Genomic DNA, 22,984 nt, shown 5'->3' with positions numbered 1-22,984 from the left:
CGTTCCATAATGCAACGTACACACCAGTCAAGCAGTTGGACGAACATTGACTCCGCCCCCAAGAAAACGCTTCGGTTGCTGCTTTGTTTGAACGTGTGTGAAGTTGTTCGAACAACCATTTGACAGTTGGCGGCTTGGTTGGAAAAAATTAAAACGGTTTGATTTTAGTTTGAGCTGCCGGGGGTGGAGTCAAGGTTAGCCGAACATGTTTGAGCATTTGTAGTGAAGTTGCACAAACCCTCATATATTTTTTGATGGTTGGTGCTCCAGTCGGCGCTTCGGTCGTTCGTGTGTGATATTGTTGGTCGAATAAATTGATTGTTCGTGCCGCTGTTGGTAAAACTTGGTGGATGTTTGAATAAACGAGAGGTGGAGTCCATGTTGGTCAAACTGCTTGACCGTGTGTACGTTCCATAACATAGACCCATAGACTTTTGGACCAATCCATAGCAGGTTTGGTTATTTTTCTAAAGTTAACATTGATTTTGGCGCCTCTTGAAGGCTGACGCCCTTGGCGAGGGCAACCGCACGCTACGGCGTTAGTTATAAGTTTTTTTATATGATTTTTAAGCTAAAAGGCCGTCAATAATTTTGTAAATAAACATACATAAAGTAAACTCTTCGGTCATTCAAACACTTTTTTTAATGCGAGATGCAATTTATTGCTAAGCTAAAACAAACAAATACTGCAACTACTTTATAAACTGAAATACTGAAGTGACAAACAATAAATGCATACGAGGAATAAAGCGAACGAACTATGCACACTAAACATATTTCGTTGAAATAAAACGCAAGCTGTCGTTCATAAAATTCGTGTAAAAGAATTAGAAGAAATAAATAAGGACGTTTTGCAAAAGATATTTTAGTTACTAGATAAAGATTGTCGCTTCGGTTCCCTTTGTTCTGCTGTCCGAAACATGTGTGGTACATACCTGTCAAATCTAGAGATGTCGCAAATTAATCGATTACTTCGATTAATCGATTCATCGTTGTGATAATCGATTAATTTTGAATCGATTATTACCCAACGATTAATCGATTCAATAATCGAGAGGAATCGTGAGTAATCGATTAGTTACTAATCGATTAATCAGAATTTTACGACATCATAAGGATGTCGAAAATTAATTGATTATTTCGATTAATCGATTCATCGTTGTGATAATCGATTAATTTTGAATCGATTACTATACAATGATTAATCGATTCAATAATCGACAAGCATCAAGAGTAATCGATTAGTAACTAATCGATTAATCGGGATTTTACGACATCTCTACACTAATAAAAATCCACACATTTTTATTGGCAAAAATCTAAAGAAATTTCCAAATAAATTTTATGTGTGCGTTAATAACCACCCGCTATAGGAGAATCCACATAAAGGTTATTAGTTAATAACGGTTATGTGTGTTTCCACATATATGCTATGCGAATTCACATAGCCGTTATGTGGGAAATGCCATAGTCAAAATTTATGTGTGCCACACATAATGGATATGATTGGATTTTTGTCAGTGTAGTCAAATCGTATGGATTTTCCTTCTTTGACATCTAGCTCCCCTATCCTCGCCAGCAAAAGATGTTCCGGACAGCGACGACAGCGACAATCTTTATCTAGTAACTAAAATATCTTTTCGTTTTGCCGTCGCCCAAATAGTCTGCAACCCGATTGCTCTTGTTAAAAGTTAAATATAAATTAATATTGTTACAAAATATAGTACGGACAAAAAGGAATGTGCGTTATAGATATGAAGGCACTCGAAGAGAAACCTAATAATAATCCGGTACTGGAGCACAAGCAACCCGTACGAAATCAGCATAGCGGACATGTCCATTGCTAGATACATTCGCTTCTCGAAAGATATTGTCAACCTGAAATTGTAAAGCATATTTATTGTTAAGTGTCACCCAATAGCAAAACTAGATAAGATAACCCTCAACGTACCTCACGGAAGGACAGCCCTTCGCCCCAGTTCTGCAGCAAATGACGCAGCTGCCGGGCCGGAATCGTACCGCGACCGCTCTTGTCACCGGCCTTGAACGCCTCGATCACTTCCTCCGGAAGGTTTTCCACCCGCGAGTGCTGGTGGATCACCTCCAGAAAATCGGCAAAGCTCATGCGGCCATTTTTCTTTTTCAGATACGACGTCAACTCCTGCATCGTCGGCGATAGGCCCAGCGAGCGCATTATGACGGTCAGCTCGTCCAGGGTGGTGATGTGTCCGCTGCGGGCGAACAGGTAGAAACACTCGCGGAACTCTGGAACGGTGGACAAAGGGAGATGGTTAATTTATGGATGTCGTGTGCTGTAGAAAGTGACTACGTACCATCGATGTCCTGCTCCTTGAAGTAACGGGCCTGTTTGGGGGTGGAAATAATTGAATGTCTTGGTTACAAATATTAGCAAGAAGATAGTTTCATATTTACCATTTCAAAAACTTTTAAACAATGACGAAACTGAGGCCCAAATTAAAATTGCAATGGACTGATTAAGAAACACTTGTTGCTTGCTGGATTTTTGCGACAACTGATGTGAGTTCTCTTTGCTGTGGGCTGGCAATTATAATTTTGCGAGAATAAAAATATTTCTCATCAAAATCAATCAATATTTGAGTGATAATTTAACCTAATGAATAGTGAGAAAATGGTGCACTTAATTATATGGTGTTATAATTTTGCCATACTTTATGTGATCAATAATGTCTCATTATCACACTGAATACATTGTCTTTTGAATTTTGAAAACATGCCTGATATCCAAAGTGTTTTGTATTTTGTATGATTCTGGCCCACTGCCGACCGAGTGCGTTGGAATGTTTACCACTCACCAATCGACGAAATATTCCACTGAACTGAAATCAAAATCAGTCACCCGGGCAGTATCGACTGTTATGTGGTTGAAGCGAGAAAGTCACGCACAACCGCAAACAAAAACTGCACTGCATTTTGATCGATCCTCGATCAAGCCACATACGAACCAAAACAAAAAGAAACGTCAATTGCACCGTCAGTGGTTCGTCAGTCGATGATCGGGTATTGTGTTATGTGCGTGTGTTTTGGTTGGCCTCGCTCGCCTCAATCAGCAGAAAATTTCGGAGGTGACGGATTTTTCGACTGTCTTACTCTTTTCAATTCGGACTGGGAACGAGTGGTAGGTCAGTAGTGAACAATTTAAGCGATTTGCGAATTCAGTTGTACGTCGAGTGGCATTTTGCAATCAATTATGAAATCTAACTCAGGGCTTCTAAGTGTTTTGGAAAGTTGAAAAGTGGAATAGAGGACAGCTGCCAAAAGAGATCGAAATAAAAAAAGGTTGTGCAACTCCTTAGAACCCACAAGCTTTGTATAGAAGAAGGAAGCAAGGAAGGGTCATCATCGTCGAAAGAAGAGCATCTGAGCGTCAGGAAGAGCAAACTGGAATGCGATGCTTGGTGTAGTACGAACTATTACCTTTTGCGGGAAGAAGAGACTAAGCGAAAACAAAAGAACACTCCACATTCGGTAAGAAGGTTGAGGTGGCGAATAAGGAGAAGCAAGAGCAAGAGGAGCACACAACACAAAAAGAAAATCAAAAACGGCTGCTGCGTGCGGTCGTTGTTGACGGTGAACGAGAATAATTGGAAAAGCATCATCATCGTCATCGCATTCGGATAGGCAAGATTGCCAACATCGAGCTCTTTTTCTGACATTTATTTAGGGGTAGTAGATGCAGAAGTGAAGCAGTGGAATTACACTCAGTGAGCTTGATGTCAAAACCGTAATTAGATTAATTGTAATTATAATTCAAATCTCAAACCTATCAAATCAATTTGATTTGGAAGGCGGAGGCGCTTCGTTTATTAAGATAAAATGATTTCTATATCTAAGATGTTTTAAATTTTGCTGGGAGCTCTGTCAGTATGTACAGAGAAACAGACATTAACGAGCAGAAATAGTATCTACCCAGCATCTCCCCGAAAAATCATAAACGACGAGGGCCATTGCCAAGACCTTCCTTACTGAGGGGCACTTCTCCGGCACATAATCGAAAGAGAAAAGGAGTACATACTCACCTTTTTTTTTACTCGCGCCTTTTCGGACATACCTTTATTTTTTGTGTTGTGTTTTACTCCATCCAGCGGGCAAGCAAGAGTTCAAAGAAGCATCATTTTGATCATCACGACCTGGGAGTGAGCGAAGCGGAGGCACAGTGCTAGTTAATCATACTTTGGATTTATTGCCATTCCCACGTCATTTCCCTACAGAAGTGGTTTAGTTTCGGCCCCTGGGAAAGGTTTCTCCGGGGGTGCGTTCCGTTTTGTGTGATCTAATTACCCTGAGAAGAGAAGACACTTTCACGCAGAATAAGTCCAGCAAACGGCGATGCTTTCGCGCAAGAGCAAGGACAAATCTATCAAGGATGGAGTCGTTGGAAAGTATGTCAAACGTGATACGCCGCCGGAAATACCAAGTGAGTAATAGAATAAGTTTGATGAAAATCGTTACACCTAAAAACGAATCAAAGAAGATCATTTGAAGGTAGTGTAGTATGTATATGAGATAGGGTGAATAAAAGTTCGTTTTTAATAGTACTTAAAAATTAAAATGAAAAAATATTTATATGAAACATTTTAATGAAATTTTTGAAAACATTGTCAATAAAAACTGCTCAGTTGCATACGAGTTCTAAGAGCAGTATAGCTGTACTGCATACGAACCTCCAACTGAAATATACATCGAACGATTAACAGCGATGACCACATCGCTAACGTTACATGCTCTTGCAGAACGAAAGCGCTTGCATGATAGCGAATTAGTCACTTTTTCGACGGACGCGGAACGCGACGACGACTGCTCCGCTCTATTGGCCTGAGCGTGGGAGCCGCCTGGAGGACCAGCTCCGCTTCGATCCGGGTAAGCGGGTGGCACCGCCCCTGGCAATCGAAGCGTGGGAGCCGCCTGGAGGACCAGCTCCGCTTCGATCCGGGTAAGCGGGTGACACCGCTCCTGGCAATCGAAGCGTGGGAGCCATCTGGAGGACCAGCGGAGCTTCCATCCGGATGATCGGGTGGTACCAAGCCGGCCATTGAAGCATGGGAGCCGCGTCGGTATACGGTATACTACGCGAGTATGAGGTAGCCAAGCTCCTCGCTAGTCGAAGCGAAGGGCGTCAGATCACGACAATGGCGTGGACGGTAGAAGTAGAATCTACGACTGAGTAAAATTAAGAGGAAAAGGGAATACCTCCGATGGAAAAGGCGGAGTTTGATAAAATATGACCCCGATGGAAAAGGCGGTGGTCAGATGATTGTGAGACCCCGATAGAAAAGGCGGTGGTCAAATAAAAAAAAAGCGACCCCGATGGAAAAGGCGGTGGTCAGATAATTGTGAGACCCCGATGGAAAAGGCGGTGGTCAAATAAAAAAAAGCGACCCCGATGGAAAAGGCGGTGGTCGAATGAATAAGGAACCTCGATACTTAAGGCGATGTCCAATAGATTATGGAACCCCTATAAGAAGGCGGCGGTTTATAGTTGATGGTTGTAGCAAAAATAAGTTGGGCGCCGATGGTAGATGTACTCTATTTAATGAAAAAATGTAGGTTCAATATTTGCGATTCAAGCGAGAGAGACAGAGGTCAATTTGAGAAATGGAGGACGTCCAATGAACAGAGGAATAACCGAAGGATAGTTTGAGCCCCTTTGATTAAAGCAGTTTCTCCAATGAATGAGGGACAGCGATAGTCGATAGGTTGTGGAACACCTATGCAAAACGTGGTAAACTTTTTCCACGTTTGCCTGAGCGATGAGTAGTTTGATTGTCAAATTTGACAATCAACATTAGCAGATTATTGCAAGATTTGCATTAAAGAGCCTATTTGGAGCTAAACTTGTAAGAGTTTGGAGCTAAACTTGTAAGAGTTTGGAGCTAAACTTGTAAGAGTTGATAAACGGAGAAGGTTGTTGGTCGCTTTTCTGATTCGGATGCAAGACTGGGTTTGTGGAGTCTGGTAAGCTACCCATGATTGCATGACCGAAATCAGCCGTAGTCTGTTTTTTTGGAGTTGGGATATGGAAACTTTTACGAGCGGAGAAGATTATTGTTTGTTTTATTTTTTGGTACGGATGCAAGATTGGCGTTGTGAAACCTGTTTTTTAGACTTGGAGCATGTAATATTGATGAGTGGAGAGGATATCCACCACTTTTATGATTTGCATGCAAGATCGGCGTAAGGAGTCTGATTTTGGAGATACAACATGTGAGATTCAATGAACATAGAAGATTATTGTTCGTTTTCTGATTTAGATGCAAAATTGGCGTTATGGAGTCTGGCTTTGAAGTTAAAATATCTAAGATTTGATTAGCGGTGAAGATTATCGATGTTTTTTTTTATTCGGATGCAAGATTGGAGTGGAGCCTGATAAGCTTTATTCATGACAGCATAACCGAAAGCAGCCGTATCGGCGTTATAGATTTTGGTTTTCGATGCAAGATTGAAGTTGAGAACATGTGAGATTCGCAGAGAAGATTATTTTTCGTTTTTTCTGATATAGATGCAAGAATGGCGTGGAGAACTTTATTTTGGGGTTGGAACATGTAGAATTTGATGAACGGAGAATATATTGATGACTTTTTTTTGTTTTGGATGGAAAATTTACGTTATGGAGTCTGATTTTGGAGATAGAATATGTGAGATTTGATAAGCAGAGAAGATTATCGATGATTTTTCTGATTCGGATGCAGGATTGAAGTTGTGGTGTCTGGGTTTAAAGTTGTATTAACTAAGATTTGATAGACGGAGAAGATTATCGATGTGAGCTTTTCTGATTGTTTGGAGTTTTGGAGTATGATTTTGGAGAACATGTGAAATCAATGCGCAAAGAAGATTATTGTTCGTTTTGTTTTTGATATTAATTCAAGATTGGCGTAGTGAACATGATTTTTAGAGTTGGAACATGTGATATTCGATGAGCAGATAAGATTATTGTTAGTTTTCTGATTTAGATGCAAAATTGGCGTTGTTGAGTCTGGCTTTGAAGTTAGAATATCTAAGATTTGGTGAACAGAGAAGATTATCGACGGCGTTTCTGATTCGGAACAAGATTGGAGGTGTGGAGCCTTATAAGCTTTATCCATGATTGCATGACCGTAAGCACCCGAAGCCTGGTTTTGGAATTAGAACATTTAAAATTTGATGAGTGGAGATGTTTTTTGTTCGCTTTTCTAATTGGATGCAAGATCGGTGTTACCGAGTCTGATTTTGGAGATAGAACATCGATGAGCAGAGAAGATTATTGTTCATTTTTTCTGATTTGAATGCAAGAATGGCGTTATGGAGTCTGGGTTTGAAGTTAGAATATCTAAGATTTGATGAACAGAGCAGATTATTGACGGCTTTTCTGATTCGGATGGAGGATTGAAGTTGTGGTGTCTGGGTTTGAAGTTGTATTATCTAAGATTTGATAAGCGGAGAAGATTATCGATAGCTTTTCTGATTGATTGGAGTTGTGGAGTCTGATTTTGGAAACAGAACATTGTTCGTTTTGTTCTGATATGGATAAAAGACTGGCGTTGAGAACCTGATTTATATAGTTGGAACATGTGAGATTCAATGAACATAGACGATTATTGTTCGTTTCTGATTTGCATGCAAAATTGGCGTTGTGGAGTCTGGGTTTGAAGTTAGAATATCTAAGATAATGAGCCGAAAAGATTATCGACGGCTTTTCTGACTCGGAACAATATTGGAGTTGTGGAGCCTTATAAGCTTTATCCAAAGCAGCCATAGCCTGGTTTTGTAGTTAGAACATTTGAAAATTGATGAGTGGAGAAGATTATTGTTCGGTTTTCTAATATGGATGCAAGATCGGCGTTATGGAGTCCGCGTTTTAAGTTAGAATATCTAAGATTTGATGAACGGAGAAGATTATCGATGGCTTTTTTTATTCGGATGCAAGATTGGAGTTGTGGAGCCTAATAAGCTTTATCCATGACAGCATAACCGAAAGCATCCGTAGCCTAGTTTTGGAGTTGGAACATTTAAAATTTGATGAGGGGAAAAGATGTTCGCTTTTGTGATATGGCTGCAAGATTGGCGTTAGGCGAGTTTGGTTTTCGATGCAAGATTGAATTTGTGGAGTCTGGTTTTAGAGATAGAACATATGAGATCCGATGAGCAGAGAAGATTATTGTTCGTTTTTCATATGGATGCAAGACAAGCGTTGAGATCCTGATTTTTTGAGTTAGAACATGTGAGATTCAATGAACAGAGTAGCTTATTGTTCGTTTTTTTCTAACATGGATTCATTTTTCTGATTTGGATGCAAGATTGAAGTTGTGAAGTCTGGTTTAGGAGATAGAACATGTGAGATTCGTTAAGCAGAGAAGATCATTTTCGTTTTTTTTCTGATAGAGATGCAAGAATGGCGTTGAGAACTTGGAGATAGAACATGTGAGATTTGATAAGCAGGGAAGATTATCGATGATTTTTCTGATTCGAATGCAGGATTGAAGTTGTGGTGTTTGGGTTTGAAGTTGTATTAACTAAGATTTGATAAGCGAAGAAGATTATTGTTCGTTTTGTTTCTGATATTAATGCAAGATTGGCGTAGTGAACCTGTTTTTCAGAGCTGGAACATGTGAGATTCGATGAGCAGAGAAGATCATTGTTCGTTTTCTGATTTAGTTTTCTGGTTTGAAGTTAGAATATCTAAGATTTGATGAGCGGAAAAGATTATCGATGGCTTTTCTGATTCGGAACAAGATTGTGGAGCCTTATAAGCTTTGTTCATGACTGCATGACCGAAAGTTTTTGGTTTTTGGAGCTTGGACATTTAATATTTGATGAGCGGAGAAGATATTGATCGACATTCTGATTTGTATGCAATATTGGGGTTATGGAGCCTGGTAAGCTCTACCCACGATTGTATGAGCAAAATCAACTACATGCTGTTTTTAGAGTTATAACATCAAAAGTATGGTATGCTGTGAAAAGATTTTCAATCTTTTACTGATTTAATATGAAGACTAGTTTAATTTTAAACTACCACGTTTTGAAATTGATTACATTTATGAGTCAATTTTTAACATAACCCAACATCATTTATGAATGTTTTCCAAGAGTACAGGAGTGGAGTATTGTAGTATGTATATGAGATAGGGTGAATAAAAGTTCGTTTTTAATAGTACTTAAAAATTAAAATGAAAAAATATTTATATGAAACATTTTAATGAAATTTTTGAAAACATTGTCAATAAAAACTGCTCAGTTGCATACGAGTTCTAAGAGCAGTATAGCTGTACTGCATACGAACCTCCAACTGAAATATACATCGAACGATTAACAGCGATGACCACATCGCTAACGTTACATGCTCTTGCAGAACGAAAGCGCTTGCATGATAGCGAATTAGTCACTTTTTCGACGGACGCGGAACGCGACGACGACTGCTCCGCTCTATTGGCCTGAGCGTGGGAGCCGCCTGGAGGACCAGCTCCGCTTCGATCCGGGTAAGCGGGTGGCACCGCCCCTGGCAATCGAAGCGTGGGAGCCGCCTGGAGGACCAGCTCCGCTTCGATCCGGGTAAGCGGGTGGCACCGCCCCTGGCAATCGAAGCGTGGGAGCCGTCTGGAGGACCAGCTCCGCTTCGATCCGGGTAAGCGGGTGACACCGCTCCTGGCAATCGAAGCGTGGGAGCCATCTGGAGGACCAGCTCCGCTTCCATCCGGATGATCGGGTGGTACCAAGCCGGCCATTGAAGCATGGGAGCCGCGTCGGTATACGGTATACTACGCGAGTATGAGGTAGCCAAGCTCCTCGCTAGTCGAAGCGAAGGGCGTCAGATCACGACAGGTAGGTTCTGTTAATTATGATGAAAAACATTGTTCTACTACAGACAACATAAGCAAACATACATATATTTCATTACTCATGTACAAACTAGTTTTCGGGACACGAGAAATACAGAAACATTGTTTGCCTGTCTTGAAAATAGGATCACATTGTTTCATTATATTCCACTGCAGTGATCAGTCGCTAATTGAAATGTTTATATTTCTGTGGACAAGTGTCATTTGCTAATTGAAATCCAGGTGCAAAGTCAAGCGAATATCATAGTGACACAATCCAGTCTTCAGAAGATAGTATATAATGCCACATAAGATGCCAAAACGAAGGCACCATCCACACTTTTTCATACAATTTGTACATGTATCGCATTTTATGTGGACCCAGTGAGAACTATGTTTTGACTGTGGAGTGCATCCGAGTATAAAGGACAACATCATTTGATACTAATTTGAAGAAATTCTGTTTCCTCAAATGCTTTGGGAATTATTTTGGATGATTTCTTGGAATTTCCACAAAAAATTGAATTGAATTTCGGAAATCTGCGAAAACATTTTTCAGTATTCCTTCAAAAATACAAATATAAATTTTTTTCCAGGAATTTTTCAAAAAAAAAAAGTTCTCCAAGGAACCATTGCGGGTTTTCTTCGGAAATGCTTCCTTGAGTACTCCACTGATTATTTTCTTTGGATTTTCTTCTGAATTTTTTTTAAGGAATTCATTAATTAGTGTACTAAACCTGGTGGGGGCATCCATCAATTCAGCTGTAGTTGGTCGACGGTACAGCAGCAGTGCCTTTCTCTGCTTTGTTCTATCAAGCAGCTAAGTTAGTTGCGACGAGACGGACGCATGGAGAAAACATAGCTGCGCAATAAAAATCCTATTCAACTAGATGCTGATGTCATATTAGAAATTTAGAGACAGTACTCGTTGATAGAAAACCCTTCCGCACGCGATGGAATATGAGCAAATCAAACCACCTTCCTTTTGCCAGTGGAGGTATATCAGCTTCCACACTGATATTCTTCCCTCCCCCTTCATACGGGAGTTTGGCAGAAGGAAGGTCGTGCGATATATACCATTACAAATATTGCCATCCACTCGCTTTTAAATCGACTTTTACAAAAACATTATTCATTATCAATTCTATACTTTTGCCTCTAATTCTATCATGAACTTGTACGTCTGAGTTTGGAAGATGATATTAGATGATATTATGTTCAACACCATAAGGAAGCGAATCAGAAGGATTCCATTTGCGGGCCAACTTTGGGCTCCGCCAGAAGCAGTGCAACAATGACTAATAAAAGGAAGGCTGGGCGGAGGTCGGCTTGCGAGGCAACCAAGGGGTTGCCGATTAATTTAAAGCTTACAAATAACACCCTCAAGGGCCGATTTCTTCACCTCCGCTTAACTCTTAAGCGGTGCTTACCCATACGCTTAAACTTGGTTTAAGGTCTAAGCGGACAGACATGTGCTCATTTTTCCGAGCTGAATCAATTGGCATATAACACTATGGGTCTCCGAGCTTCCTACCAAAATGTGACTTTCGGAGTAAAATTATAGCCTTTTGGAACAACTTTGTTGTACGAGAAAGGCAAAACGTTGGGCGTGGGACGATAATAGAGTTATGAATTAAAATTGGTGCGTTGTAGCTCCGTAGGCCCCTATGGTGATCCTGCTGGTATTACTCCAGTAGTTTTACTCCTTACTACTACGCTGAAAATGATGTCTTCCGCTGTTTTCCTGGTTCCTAGGTGCGCTGATCTCTGATGGTAAAACGTCTGCGTCTGAAGGACTGGATTTAGCTCAAGCATGCCATAAAATACGATTTATCAGCCATATTTTATTCTTTTCTTTTATTCTGTTATCTTTGGATTTGAAGAATTCATCGACAATGTGGCAGCATAACTTTTGGTGTGTATGGGCGTATGGCTAGTGCTAAATTGGAGGCGGTAGCCCCCCCCCCTTCCCAGCTGAACGGAAGTGAGTGATCACTGGGGCTTGGGACTTATATCCTTAGAAGGCCCATTTGCCTATGGCAATAGGACTTATCCCTGAAGCAGAGAGGAGGGAAATAAATTTCAAAATATAATCCTGCGTCCTTCGGGAAGCAGATGATCGCTGCCGTTGCAGCTTCGTCGTCAGCAAGTGCGTCCCTGATACTGGCAGGGATGTTGTTCAACTCCCTGGGATTGCCGTATTTGGTTCAACAGCAAACGAAGTGATCGTCGCAGATCTCGAAGTGAGACCGAATTCGGCCTCCGCCGAAGCTGAGATAGACCCTTCTTCTCTTCTTATTGGCATTACATCCCCACACTGGGACAGAGCCGCCACGCAGCTAAGTGTTCATTACGCACTTCGACAGTTATCAAGTGCGAGGTTTCTAAGCCCAGTTACTATTTTTGCATTCGTATATCATGTGGCTAACACGATAATACTTCTATGCCCAGGGAAGTCGAGACAATTTCCAATCCTAGACCGTCACCGGGAATCGAACCCAGCCACCCTCAGCATGGTCTTGCTTTGTAGCCGCGCGTCTTACCGGACGGCTAAGGAGGGCCCTGGTGTGTCCGGATTGGAGCCTAGAGATCACAATTTGTTCCTGTTTTGAAGTCGGGTCACTCCAAGTACTTGTGGAGCCCTTGATTTTCCTTAGAGAAACTGAATTCTTTGAGCTTCAAAGTGTCCTGACCGACGACATGCTTTGTCCAGTTTCTCTCGTTGGCCAGAGGGCCGGAGTTGGTGTAACGTAGACCAAGGTGTCCGGTACCAGCAAGCGAATCAGCAGTGGTGTTCCCCCTGACGCCACAATTACCGGGGATCCAAGCAAAAGTGGTACCGTGCATCATGTAGGCAAGTATTGCCTGGATCCACGGGTGCTTGAAGACGACGATCGGCTTATCGGCTGGATATGTGGAGGCAACAAAAAGTACAGCGGCTTCGGCTGAAAAGACATTACACTGGCGGGCCAAGTTCTCAGATTTTTTTTTGACAAATGGATTGCTAGTGATGTGACTGTCCAATTTGGGAATCTTGAGCTCATTCAGTTGCTGCTAGGTTGCGAAGGCTGACGGAGGTCCTTCTTAGCTTAGTTGGTTGAAGCACCAGTCTAGCGTACTGAGGGTCCCATCGAAGAGAAAGTGGTTACCTCCAATACATTTTTCAAATCAATATCTTCCAAATAATGTACATATTCACATATGAGTTTACACAACATTGAAAATTTATGTTCAAGTCGGGTGGTTCAATCCTTTAGGGAGGTGAGATGGAATAATCGTTTAGCGTTGAAAAAAAATCGGTGCATGCTTAAATATTTGTTGACCGTTCCAGGTTAGCTTTTGCTTAGAATTAGTAAAACGAACTCTGTAACTGTAACTATACTGTGTTTTCTTAAATAAAGCTAAAAAAACCCTCGGAATATAGGCAATTAACTTTGATTGAACTCTCAGATTTTGTTAGGTCGGGTCCGGAAACTCCAAAACCGACACCTCGGCTGGAGACGGAACCAGTCGTATATCGGATTTCATGGTTACGAAACCGTGTTGCTGTTAGTTCTAGGACAGATCTCCTCAGCTCGTCCGTGTTGTCTCCTCCTTTGAAACGATTGGCATCAGACACCTTCTTGCTCCGTGCCAGTGCACAATGGTCCACAGAGCGAAATTAGGTAGAAATAGCAATTTTGAGCCACAAAGAGCAGAGTTATAGATAAAACTTTGTTCTACTGTGTTGGTGAAAATTAGGGTGGTCCTTGTTTTCATGAAATGGAAAAATCAACTTTTTTAATTGCAGAAAAATGTGTGAACATTATTCTATAAAGATGTAGTCCAGCTCATTTTAATCATTTTGCTAAAAAAAATGTTTTCTGTAGCTCTTAAATTGGTAATAGAGCATTTTTCCCATTTCAACTTAGGGTGGTCCCACAAAAAAACAGTTTTTCCGTTCTAACTTTTTGATTTCAAATTTCTCAATAAAGTCAAACAAGTTTTAGAGCTCTACAAAATGCAACTTTCCGTGATAGTTAGCTTGCCGATATCTTGCGCAGATCAAAAGTTATTTGTATTTTCATCAGAAAATTGGCCTTTTTTAAGGACATAATTGGAAGAGTACCAAGATGGTAGTCAATATGGCACCGGACCTTCCACGGGTCAACACTACACTTCCCTCACTCCTCTCCCACAAACTTTAGAATGCATCGAACAAAAGTTTAATATTCAAATTACTAACCTGTTCACAGCATATAAGCAAATGGAACCAAATTTGGCATGTGGAGGTTTTGGGGAAAAAAATATGTTCCTGCGGTGGTTCAAAACACCTCCCCCTTCTGGAAATGGGGGTCCTACACAAATGAAGCATACATTTCTGCATAATTCGAGAACTGATCGGAGAATAAATCGATTTTAGGCTATACAAAGTTCGTCGGGTCTGCTAGTATAGCATAAACCAGCAGTTTCGTGCCAATTTATCAGAAGTTCGCGATTGGGTGGGTTTATCACTTCTTCTCAAAGTCAATTATTCACACACTTCTCCGCACACGAGCAGCCCGAAATGTTGATCGAATGCAGATTAAACTTCGCTTTTTGGAATCAGTCACTTGTTTGAAGCGAAAACTCAATATAATCTGCATTTTCCCGAAAAAAATATTAAAAACTTATCGCGGAGCGAATGTAAACACCGTCACCTATAGCAGCAAACTAATAATTAGGGTGGTTCAAACATTATTCTGCTCCGCCACGCTCAGTTGATTATGTTTCATATTTTGGGTGTCGATGGTTTGGGCTGGTTTAAATAGGGGCTTACCGTGGGTGCTCAGGTCGTTTCAGGTTTTTTTCCTGTTCGAGTGTGCCACTGCGACCAATTATTAGATCTATTGTAGCGTTACCCGTATCCTAAGTGTTTAAGTGAATGTCGAATTACTCCAGTGCTATTGAGAAGCAAAGCAGTATCGGTTTCGATACAGTTGTTGTTTTGTTTTCTCAAGACCACAATGACAAGGTCCCGCTATTTAGATTCTTCATAAAGAGCAATCCCATTGAAGGCGCGCCCCTTATCAATAGGAAATCAATCCTTTCTTGAGAAAACAGAACAGTAATACTGTTTTTGACCATGCATCGGAGCCCTAGCCGCATCCTTGTCTTGCTTCTAGAATATCACCAGTAAAACTATTAAAACCCGGGATTTAGCTCTGTCTACAAGACCATTTCAAGCAAGATAATTTGTTCAGTAATAAGAACTTCCGTGTGTTCCCTCACAACCATTGTTCACCAGTTCAAGAAGACGTATTTAAACCCCTAACTCGATTTTTCCAGCAGTCAGTTCAGCCTACATGCTGCAGCGAGGTAGTGGTCGGATTCAATATTCGCACTGCGGTAAGTAAGTACGTTCGTGAAGTCGGAGAAGAATTTGCCGTCGATTAGAACGTGGTCGATTTGGTTTTCCGTTACTTGATTAGGTGATTTCTATGTAGCCTTGTGGATATTCTTGCGAGGGAAGAAAGTGCTTCGGATTACCATTCCGCGGGAGGCTGCAAAGTTTATGCATCGTTGGTCGTTGTCGTTCGATACGGTATGCAGACTGTCGGATCCGATGACCGGTCTATACATTTCTTCGCTTCCTACCTGAGCGTTCATGTCACCAATGACGATTTTGACGTCCCGCAGTGGGCATCCATCGTATGTCTGCTCCAGTTGTGCATACACTCTGAGAAAAATCTATACTAAATAGATTAAAAGTCATTCTAACTGGCTATTCTCCTGGTTGACCCCGACTTCGTATAAGTGCCACATAAACGAGCTTAGTATAACTTTGATTTATACGAATCATAGTTTAACTTACTGAAAATCCTTCATAGCATATCGTACCTGCTTGTCCTCCGTTTGAAATATTTCAATTTTGTTTTGTTTTTAATTATGAACGAGAAAAAACAATTGTAGAAATGATCCATTATTTATTTATCAGAACCTGAGATCAGAACTAATTACAATATTATTATAAATTTCAATGCGTTTTAGGTTACTATTTGTAGAGCTGGTTTACGGTGCATGAGTGATGTGAAGATGAAAAAAGTCGGATTCGAGTCGAGGACACTGTTTCGTTGGCTGCAGATGAGGTTGATTAGCGTTGCACGAAAGCTTACATTTTCTCCTTCACCCGGTAGCAAATTACGCTACCAATGCATTAACTAACTTCGATTAAGGCTGCTTGACAATGAATTCATATTATCACACAGCTAGTGCTATCTTTTGAGTTGGCTGAATAGTGGACACTGCTGCATAGGAAAATCGACTGATGTTGCCACCATAGCATGAGGACTGGCTTACTAATCCTTGACATGGGTCAATCCAGTAGAATCGCTTCGACCTTTCATCTGGATTTGGTGTATTGAGGTTCTATTTAGATATCCGATGCCACCAAAGATGTAGATGCACAGCTGCCGACCTAGTTTGACAATAGAAGTTGGGTTTCGGTGGTTCAACGACGATTTTTATCAATGGGGGTCGCCTCAAGCTCCGATGGGTAACAGCAGATGGTTGGGACTCCAATGAGGATCTGTTTATTTCTGCTACTTGACTGCAATCGAGTTGGAGAGACCCGAATATCTTTGATGGTGTTTCTCGTCACTTGCCATGCAGGTTTCTCACTGAGGTTTAGCATTTCTTTTGGCTAGAATCAAAAACAAGAACATAACAGTTCAATAATAAGATGGATATTAGAAGAATTCGATTTTTACTCACCTAATGCCCTTTAGGCTTGCCTGTACAACCCCACTGTCATGAACCAGTACCAATAATTTTTTAGGTCATCCATTTCAAATAATGGTAGCCTTTCTTCCTGCAGAACATGAGAAGAGTCGGTTTCTTCAATCCCAATCCGATTCTAAAAATCTGCCGTATTTTAGCTAGGCAAAAGCCTTCATCTCCATAAAGTCGTCGGACAGGATCTTGTTCCCGAACTCGAAAAGATCTTCCAGCTGCATTTACTGTTACCTTTAATCGTCCAGGTGCTGGAAAGAAGGAGGAACAGGAACAAAAGTTAGTCACTGAACTGTATTAATGGTATTTTCAATTATGGATTCCATGAATAATTCACACCTAATTGAAACATTTAGTGTTACGGAGGTGGCAGAAATTTGCTGACGTAGGTAGTAAGAAAGTAGATAATTCAATAAAGGCATCCGGAGTTTCGACGAATGTCAGCTGCTGCATGTAATTAATCTGCAATTTGTAAACTTCCTTGTCATCGCCTCTGCCCGGTGATACGATCCTTCGAAGATAACCGTGAATAAGTTACGGTGGTAAAAATTTGCGAGCTGCGGAGACATGGAAGTTCAGAGGCCGTGCGTTGACTGGAATTCGCGTGCCAATCGCGACAGCTTTGCGGCTGTATCCATGAGTAGAAAACACTTTGTCCTCAAAGGCCATGGTTTTTGGCTGATCGATACATTTAAGAGCACTCTGATTATCCATTACATTATTATCATTGATAGTATACTTTTTTAACTATGATTCGTATAACATTAAAGAATGTCGAAAATGTTTAATTTCAAATCTATTTCAGATTTATTCTATTTGTGAGTGTAGAACGCTTCTTTCTCGTCGTCGAGTCTCCCTTCGTGTGGGCCAAGATGAATACACCACTGTGTGTTGTGTATTCATCTTGGTGTGGGCTGTACACGTTGATGATGCTATTATTGAAGAATCGGCCTATTATCTTCAGCTTGCACATCCTTGCGTTGATTGGCTGCACGGACAGATAAATCAACCCAAACTTTGAGTTCAATATACGCACTGTTGAGAATATCGTAGAAAAAATTTACCCAAATTTGGGTAGTTTTCTCTTTCTTTCCCATGATTGTTGCCAAAACTAGAGCAAGATGTAAACACCTCACCGGGGTTGCTCAGCCCAATAACCCAAATTTGAGTAAATTCAATATTCTCAATTTTGAGTTGATCAAGGTCCGCTTTGGATAAATTAAACTCAGCTTTGGGTAAATTGTTTACATGGGATTAAAGGCAAACTACCTAGTGCCAAAAAAGTCATTTTACTCAAATTTGGGTTATTGGCCCAAACCACGGTTTTGAGTGCAAACAACCCACTTTTGGGTAGTTTTGGTTTTCAGTGTGTCACCCAATCACGCGTTGGCTCATCTTTCCCAGCACTATGAAGCCGGTTCCCAGCTCGTTGGTGGTGCCACAGTAGAGTGAGTCAAATCTTGACTTTTTTTGCCCCCAGATGCTTAAACGATTGCATTTGCTATTTTAATAGCATAATGTCATTTAAAGTTTGTATGGAAATTACTGTGAAAGCACACCCTTATGTGAAAGATCTTTCCGTGGGGTGGCCCATTTAAATATAATCAACACATTGCCTACACAGAATACTTTTCAAGCTGAAATGCAGTTGTTGTTGCGATGCAATTTTTAGTTTGGAAGCAAAGTTATGAAGAGAACATATATTGATGTTATTCTTCTACGTGTAAAATTGAATTTCCCACGATTCAGTATTTGCTCAACCCTTCCGTTACCAACCCCCCTTTTGAAAACGAAAATAAAAATCCTTTTGGCAGTAACTTTTTTGTCTTTCGAAATTTTTTCTTCGCAATTTTCACCAAAAGAAACGGAATTTATTCAAGTTTCAGGGGCTCTATGGATTTTTAGGACTGGCCACTTGATACCGGAGTTATTCCGGATTTAAAATGGGTGTTAGCTTTTGGCCATATGCCAGAACGCATACTTCGGAAATGATTATTTTATATATTTTGAAGAGAAACGACGCATAAACTATACCAAATTTGATCAGAAATTTGATCGGTCCGAAATATGGCCTGTATTCCGGAATCCGGACGTTCCGCCGGAACCTGTTACGGGGTCACTTTACGGAAATAGGCGAATACCATCATGCGACCCATCAAACTTCATGATGGTAATTTTGTACTTCCTGGACCGTATTTGAACCGATTGGAACCGGTAAACTGATTTACCGAGTACCGGTTTAAGGGTCAATTTTGGGATATAAACAAACCACATCTTGTGGCGTATCAAACTTCATGATTTCAAAAGGTATGGCATTCCATGGTAGTTTTATGCTTCCTGGGCCGTATTTGAACCGATGGGAATTGGTAAACGGTTTAGCCATGAATCGGTTCAAGGGACAAATTTGGAAAATAAGCAAACCCCATCATGCGGCATATCAAACTTCATGATTTCAAAAGTTATGGCATTCTATGGTAGTTTTGTACTTCCTGGACCGTATTTGAATCGATTGGAACCGGTAAACGGTTTTACCATGAATCGGTTCAAAGGACAATTTTGGAAAATAAGCAAACCCCTTTAGCAAAATGATTGGAATGAGCTGGACTACAACTTTACCGAACAATGTTCACACCTTTTTCTGCAATTAAAAAAGATGATTTTTCCATTTCATGAAAATAAGGACTACCCTACAAACTATTTTTTTTTTGCTGGAAACCAGCAATATTTTGCTGATTTTTTTTGTGCTGTTCAACCAGCAATAAATTCAGCAACATGGTTTCCTGTATTTACAGCAATCAAGACAGCAATGCGTTTTGACAGAACTATTGCTGGTTTCCAGCAGTTTTATCGCGGCAAAAATTTTACTGGTTTTTCAGCAAAATCTTAAGTTTGTGTTTGCCAATAATTTTCATTGAAAATATGGTAAAAACATAAGCCCCCCACATTCAATAAGTCTTGGAAAAATATGTATAGGCCAAGGTATAGGTTGCAAACTGCTTACATAATGCTGTTGGTATCAACAAACCGCAAATTACCAATTTATTGCTCGGTTCCGCTTTCGCCGCTGTCGCAACATGGCAATTTAAATGAATGAATAAGTGTTTGACATATACATTGCTGGATGTTCAGCAATGTCGTAGAATTGCTGGATTTTCAGCTAACAAAACCAACTTAGCTGAAGTTTCAGCAACAGGAAATTTACTGAAGCAATTCCAGCAATTCAGTTTGCTGGACGACGATAAATAAATTTGGTGTGTAATTTTCACCAACACAGTAGAACAAAGTTTTATTGCTCTGCTCTTTGTAGCTCAAAATAGCTATTTCCACCTACACAGCAAATAATTTTGAAAATTCAACGACGTGTAAAACTGCAGGTTACCCCATCAAACGAATTAACATTCGATATTCGATTAAATTTGATTGAATTTTACAAGCAAGCACCGTTTAAATATATTTCGATTTAAAAAAATAGTGAGATCGACTGAATGTTACGTTTATTTACATGCTCCAAATATGTGCATGAAAATACATTTAAAATCACAACATATTTTTATCTGTGTAATTTCGCTCTGTGGACCCGCGCCACTGCTGGAGGGAGACCGGTGTTGTGGTCAAACCAAGCTTCGGCTTCGAAAGCTTCGTTCATCACAGCGCACCTATCATACGAAATAAAAGGAGTCATACGAAATACTGTAGGGTCATGGGTTCGAGTCCCATCGAAGGGAAAGTGGTTACCTCCAATACATTTTCTAAATCAATATCTTCCACATAACGTACATATCCATATATGAGTTTCATAACATTGTAAATTAACGTCCAAGTCGGGTGGTTTAATCCCCGGAAATAGGCAATTAACTTTGATTGAACTAAAAGGAGATGTTAAACTAAAGTGACCAGATTGTTCTTGGTCCAATCCTCCAATCCGGAACCATATGCATTATATATTTTGAAAGCGTGTCAAATCAATATTGTGATTTTCTTCCTATCAACTTACAACATCCGGTATGATGATACTCGCTCGATATCATTTCCGCTGTAGTCGTAAAGGGGGCAGAGTAAAGTGTGACAGTCCATACAAAAAGTTTTGATGATTCATACAAAAAATGTGACACAGGGGAAAGGGGAAGTTAAACATTGTCGATTTTCGCGTTACGTAATTAATGGATCTTCCCATACTGCAATGTCGTGACAAAGGAAACCTCAATTCTGTTTTCTATTTGTGAATAGTTTTTGCTATTTAACAACTAAGATCAGACTAGAATTGGAATAATGTATTGGAATCTATCTCCCTTTACAGTAATCAATGTTCTCACGAGTGAGTCGCAAGCAAGAAATAAGTTGACCAAAGGACGTCGCAGTTCACAGCAGGGCTTTGGAGTTAACAATGTTGGGCCAAATAATAACAACAACAACAACAATATCTACATTCCGGGTCCTTTGATGCCTAATAACAACAACGTAAATAATGTCCAGAAATTCGGTAACATCAAGGTGACTGCATCTATGGGTGGCCTCGGTCATGAGGGCAAATATACTCCAAGCAACAGGATTCCCAATCTTGCTCAGAAATTCGTAAACCTTTCGCTACAAAGTGAACAGCCCAACATTCTGAACCCGACTAATAGCGTCCTGATGGTGGCTAACAACAAGAACCAACAAATGCACCAACAGCACGCTCTAGCCATGGCAATGAAGCCGTCCAATCTAAACCTAGCCTCTATAAACAATATCAACTCCAGCGAACGTCAAAATAACAACAGCCATGGAAACTACGTAGACATCGAAACTATCGACCAGATTCTAATGCAGCAAAGTGAAGCCGATAAAGCTGCGCATCAATACCGCCTCCAACAACAGCAACTTCAGCAAGCCCAGCAAGCTCAGCAACAGCAACACCTACGACAGCAGTACATATCCAACTTCGAACGCAAATATCCCTACAACCAGCTTCATCATAACGCCAACAACAACCTTCGCAATGGGTTTGAGAACTACGGTAATCTGCTGAGAAACAACAGCCCCACTATGGCTGCGGCTTCCAGTAACATCAACCTCGCCAACGAACCACAATCGCCATTCGCCCGCCAATTCTCAACACGGCAGCAACCACCTATCCAAAAGTCGGACCACTACCACATCTACGAGAACCCTACCCAGATCAACCGATCCGAGTCCCCCATCTACAGCAACACCAATTCGGCCAACATCTATCAGACCTACAGCAACAACTCCTCGCACCAGTCGCTGTTCTCTAACGTCACCAACACTTCCAGCAATGTGGCCGCCGTATCGTCTTCCATCAACTACCTGGCCGCCCGGAGTCAACCACCTCAATCCCAGCAACCACTCTACTCCAACGTCGAGAACAACGGAATGACCTATGGAGAAGCGCTGTTACACAACGCTCGCCACGGTTCCACCACTGCCGTCCAACAACAGCATCAACAGCCGGCTCAGGAAAGCAGCAGTTCGACGACAGAGGAGGAACTTCCCCTACCCCCGGGTTGGTCCGTTGACTACACGCTCCGCGGTCGTAAATACTACATCGATCACAACACCAAAACAACCCATTGGTCTCATCCGCTCGAGCGGGAGGGGCTACCGACCGGGTGGGAACGGCACGAGTCCGCACAACACGGAACTTTTTACTACAAGTGAGTTTTCCTTAATACCTTTTTCTTACCTTCATCGAGTGTCCTAACGAGTATTCTCCGTTTTACAGTTGCATCACTGGGCAGGCCCAGGATAGTCATCCCTATCTGACATCATGCTTCCTACATCACGCTACGCCAGTGGACATCCCTCGGCCGTTGATAGCAACTCACACCCATTACACGCCACATAGTGCGCTGGTTCCAGCGAACCCGTACCTGCTGGAAGCAGTACCCGAATGGTTGGAATTCTATGCCAAGTGTAAGCTTTAAAACTGGGCAATTCAGAAGTGTTTCGGTAATATATTGTTAAATGTTTGCAGCCACGCCGGAAAACGATCACAAACTCAAGTGGGATATGTTTCAGCTGCAACAGTTGGAGAGCATTGCCGGCATGTTGACTAAGCTTTTTCGGCAGGAGTGTCACATGATCGTGGTGAAATACGAAACATTGAGGTAGGTATTATGCTAACTAAGATGTTTGACCTTGATTCACATGTGTAATTTAAGTGATTACCTTATGATTTTATGTGATCGGAATTTTAACATCAATCGAAAGCCATTTATCATGTTAACGCAGGTTTCCTGGAAAACACGTGAATAAAACTTGCTTGAAGTACACTCTACGTTAGCAGGGACTTCTTTTAGGTACTATTCGCATCATCATTCGTCGCCAGTTCGATTATTAGTGCAATAAATGATTTCTTCTATTTATCGACTTCTAAATATCAACCTCATGATCATTTATTT

At 41.0% G+C, this 22,984-nt stretch overlaps 2 protein-coding genes and 1 long non-coding RNA gene across 9 annotated transcripts in view; 1 reads left to right on the top strand and 2 right to left on the bottom strand.

Annotated features, from left to right (window-relative positions):
• Positions 1 to 613: 613 nt before the first annotated feature.
• Positions 614 to 2,562, bottom strand: LOC134225712 (calmodulin). Its single transcript, XM_062706011.1, has 4 exons — positions 2,434 to 2,562; positions 2,334 to 2,364; positions 1,952 to 2,265; positions 614 to 1,878 (listed from the first exon to the last, which is right to left on the bottom strand). Exons 1-4 carry the CDS (start codon positions 2,434 to 2,436, stop codon positions 1,777 to 1,779), a joined length of 450 nt encoding a protein of 149 aa, XP_062561995.1. The 5' UTR covers positions 2,437 to 2,562; the 3' UTR covers positions 614 to 1,776.
• A 437-nt stretch (positions 2,563 to 2,999) lies between these two features.
• The window catches only part of LOC134225650 (scaffold protein salvador), a 28,212-nt gene continuing 8,227 nt past the window's right edge, over positions 3,000 to 22,984 (top strand). The window contains exons 1-5 of one of the 7 annotated variants that reach the window (XM_062705943.1): positions 3,000 to 3,157; positions 4,125 to 4,456; positions 20,881 to 22,237; positions 22,306 to 22,496; positions 22,558 to 22,690. In XM_062705943.1, coding sequence (XP_062561927.1) covers positions 4,369 to 4,456; positions 20,881 to 22,237; positions 22,306 to 22,496; positions 22,558 to 22,690 — 1,769 coding nt within the window. In that variant the 5' untranslated portion in view covers positions 3,000 to 3,157; positions 4,125 to 4,368. Of the gene's footprint in view, positions 3,779 to 4,124; positions 4,457 to 9,348; positions 9,838 to 20,880; positions 22,238 to 22,305; positions 22,497 to 22,557; positions 22,691 to 22,984 lie in introns of those variants that run through there. The other 6 variants (XM_062705929.1, XM_062705934.1, XM_062705921.1 and 3 more) reach the window with 6 other exon arrangements.
• LOC134225721 (uncharacterized) lies at positions 15,581 to 17,220 on the bottom strand. Its single transcript, XR_009983311.1, has 3 exons — positions 16,923 to 17,220; positions 16,566 to 16,834; positions 15,581 to 16,494 (listed from the first exon to the last, which is right to left on the bottom strand). It is a non-coding gene; the product is annotated as an uncharacterized LOC134225721 (long non-coding RNA).

The sequence above is a fragment of the Armigeres subalbatus genome, chromosome 1 (genome assembly GCF_024139115.2).
Source record: "Armigeres subalbatus isolate Guangzhou_Male chromosome 1, GZ_Asu_2, whole genome shotgun sequence".
Lineage (NCBI taxonomy): Eukaryota > Metazoa > Arthropoda > Insecta > Diptera > Culicidae > Armigeres > Armigeres subalbatus.
This window is presented reverse-complemented; position numbering and strand designations above follow the sequence as displayed.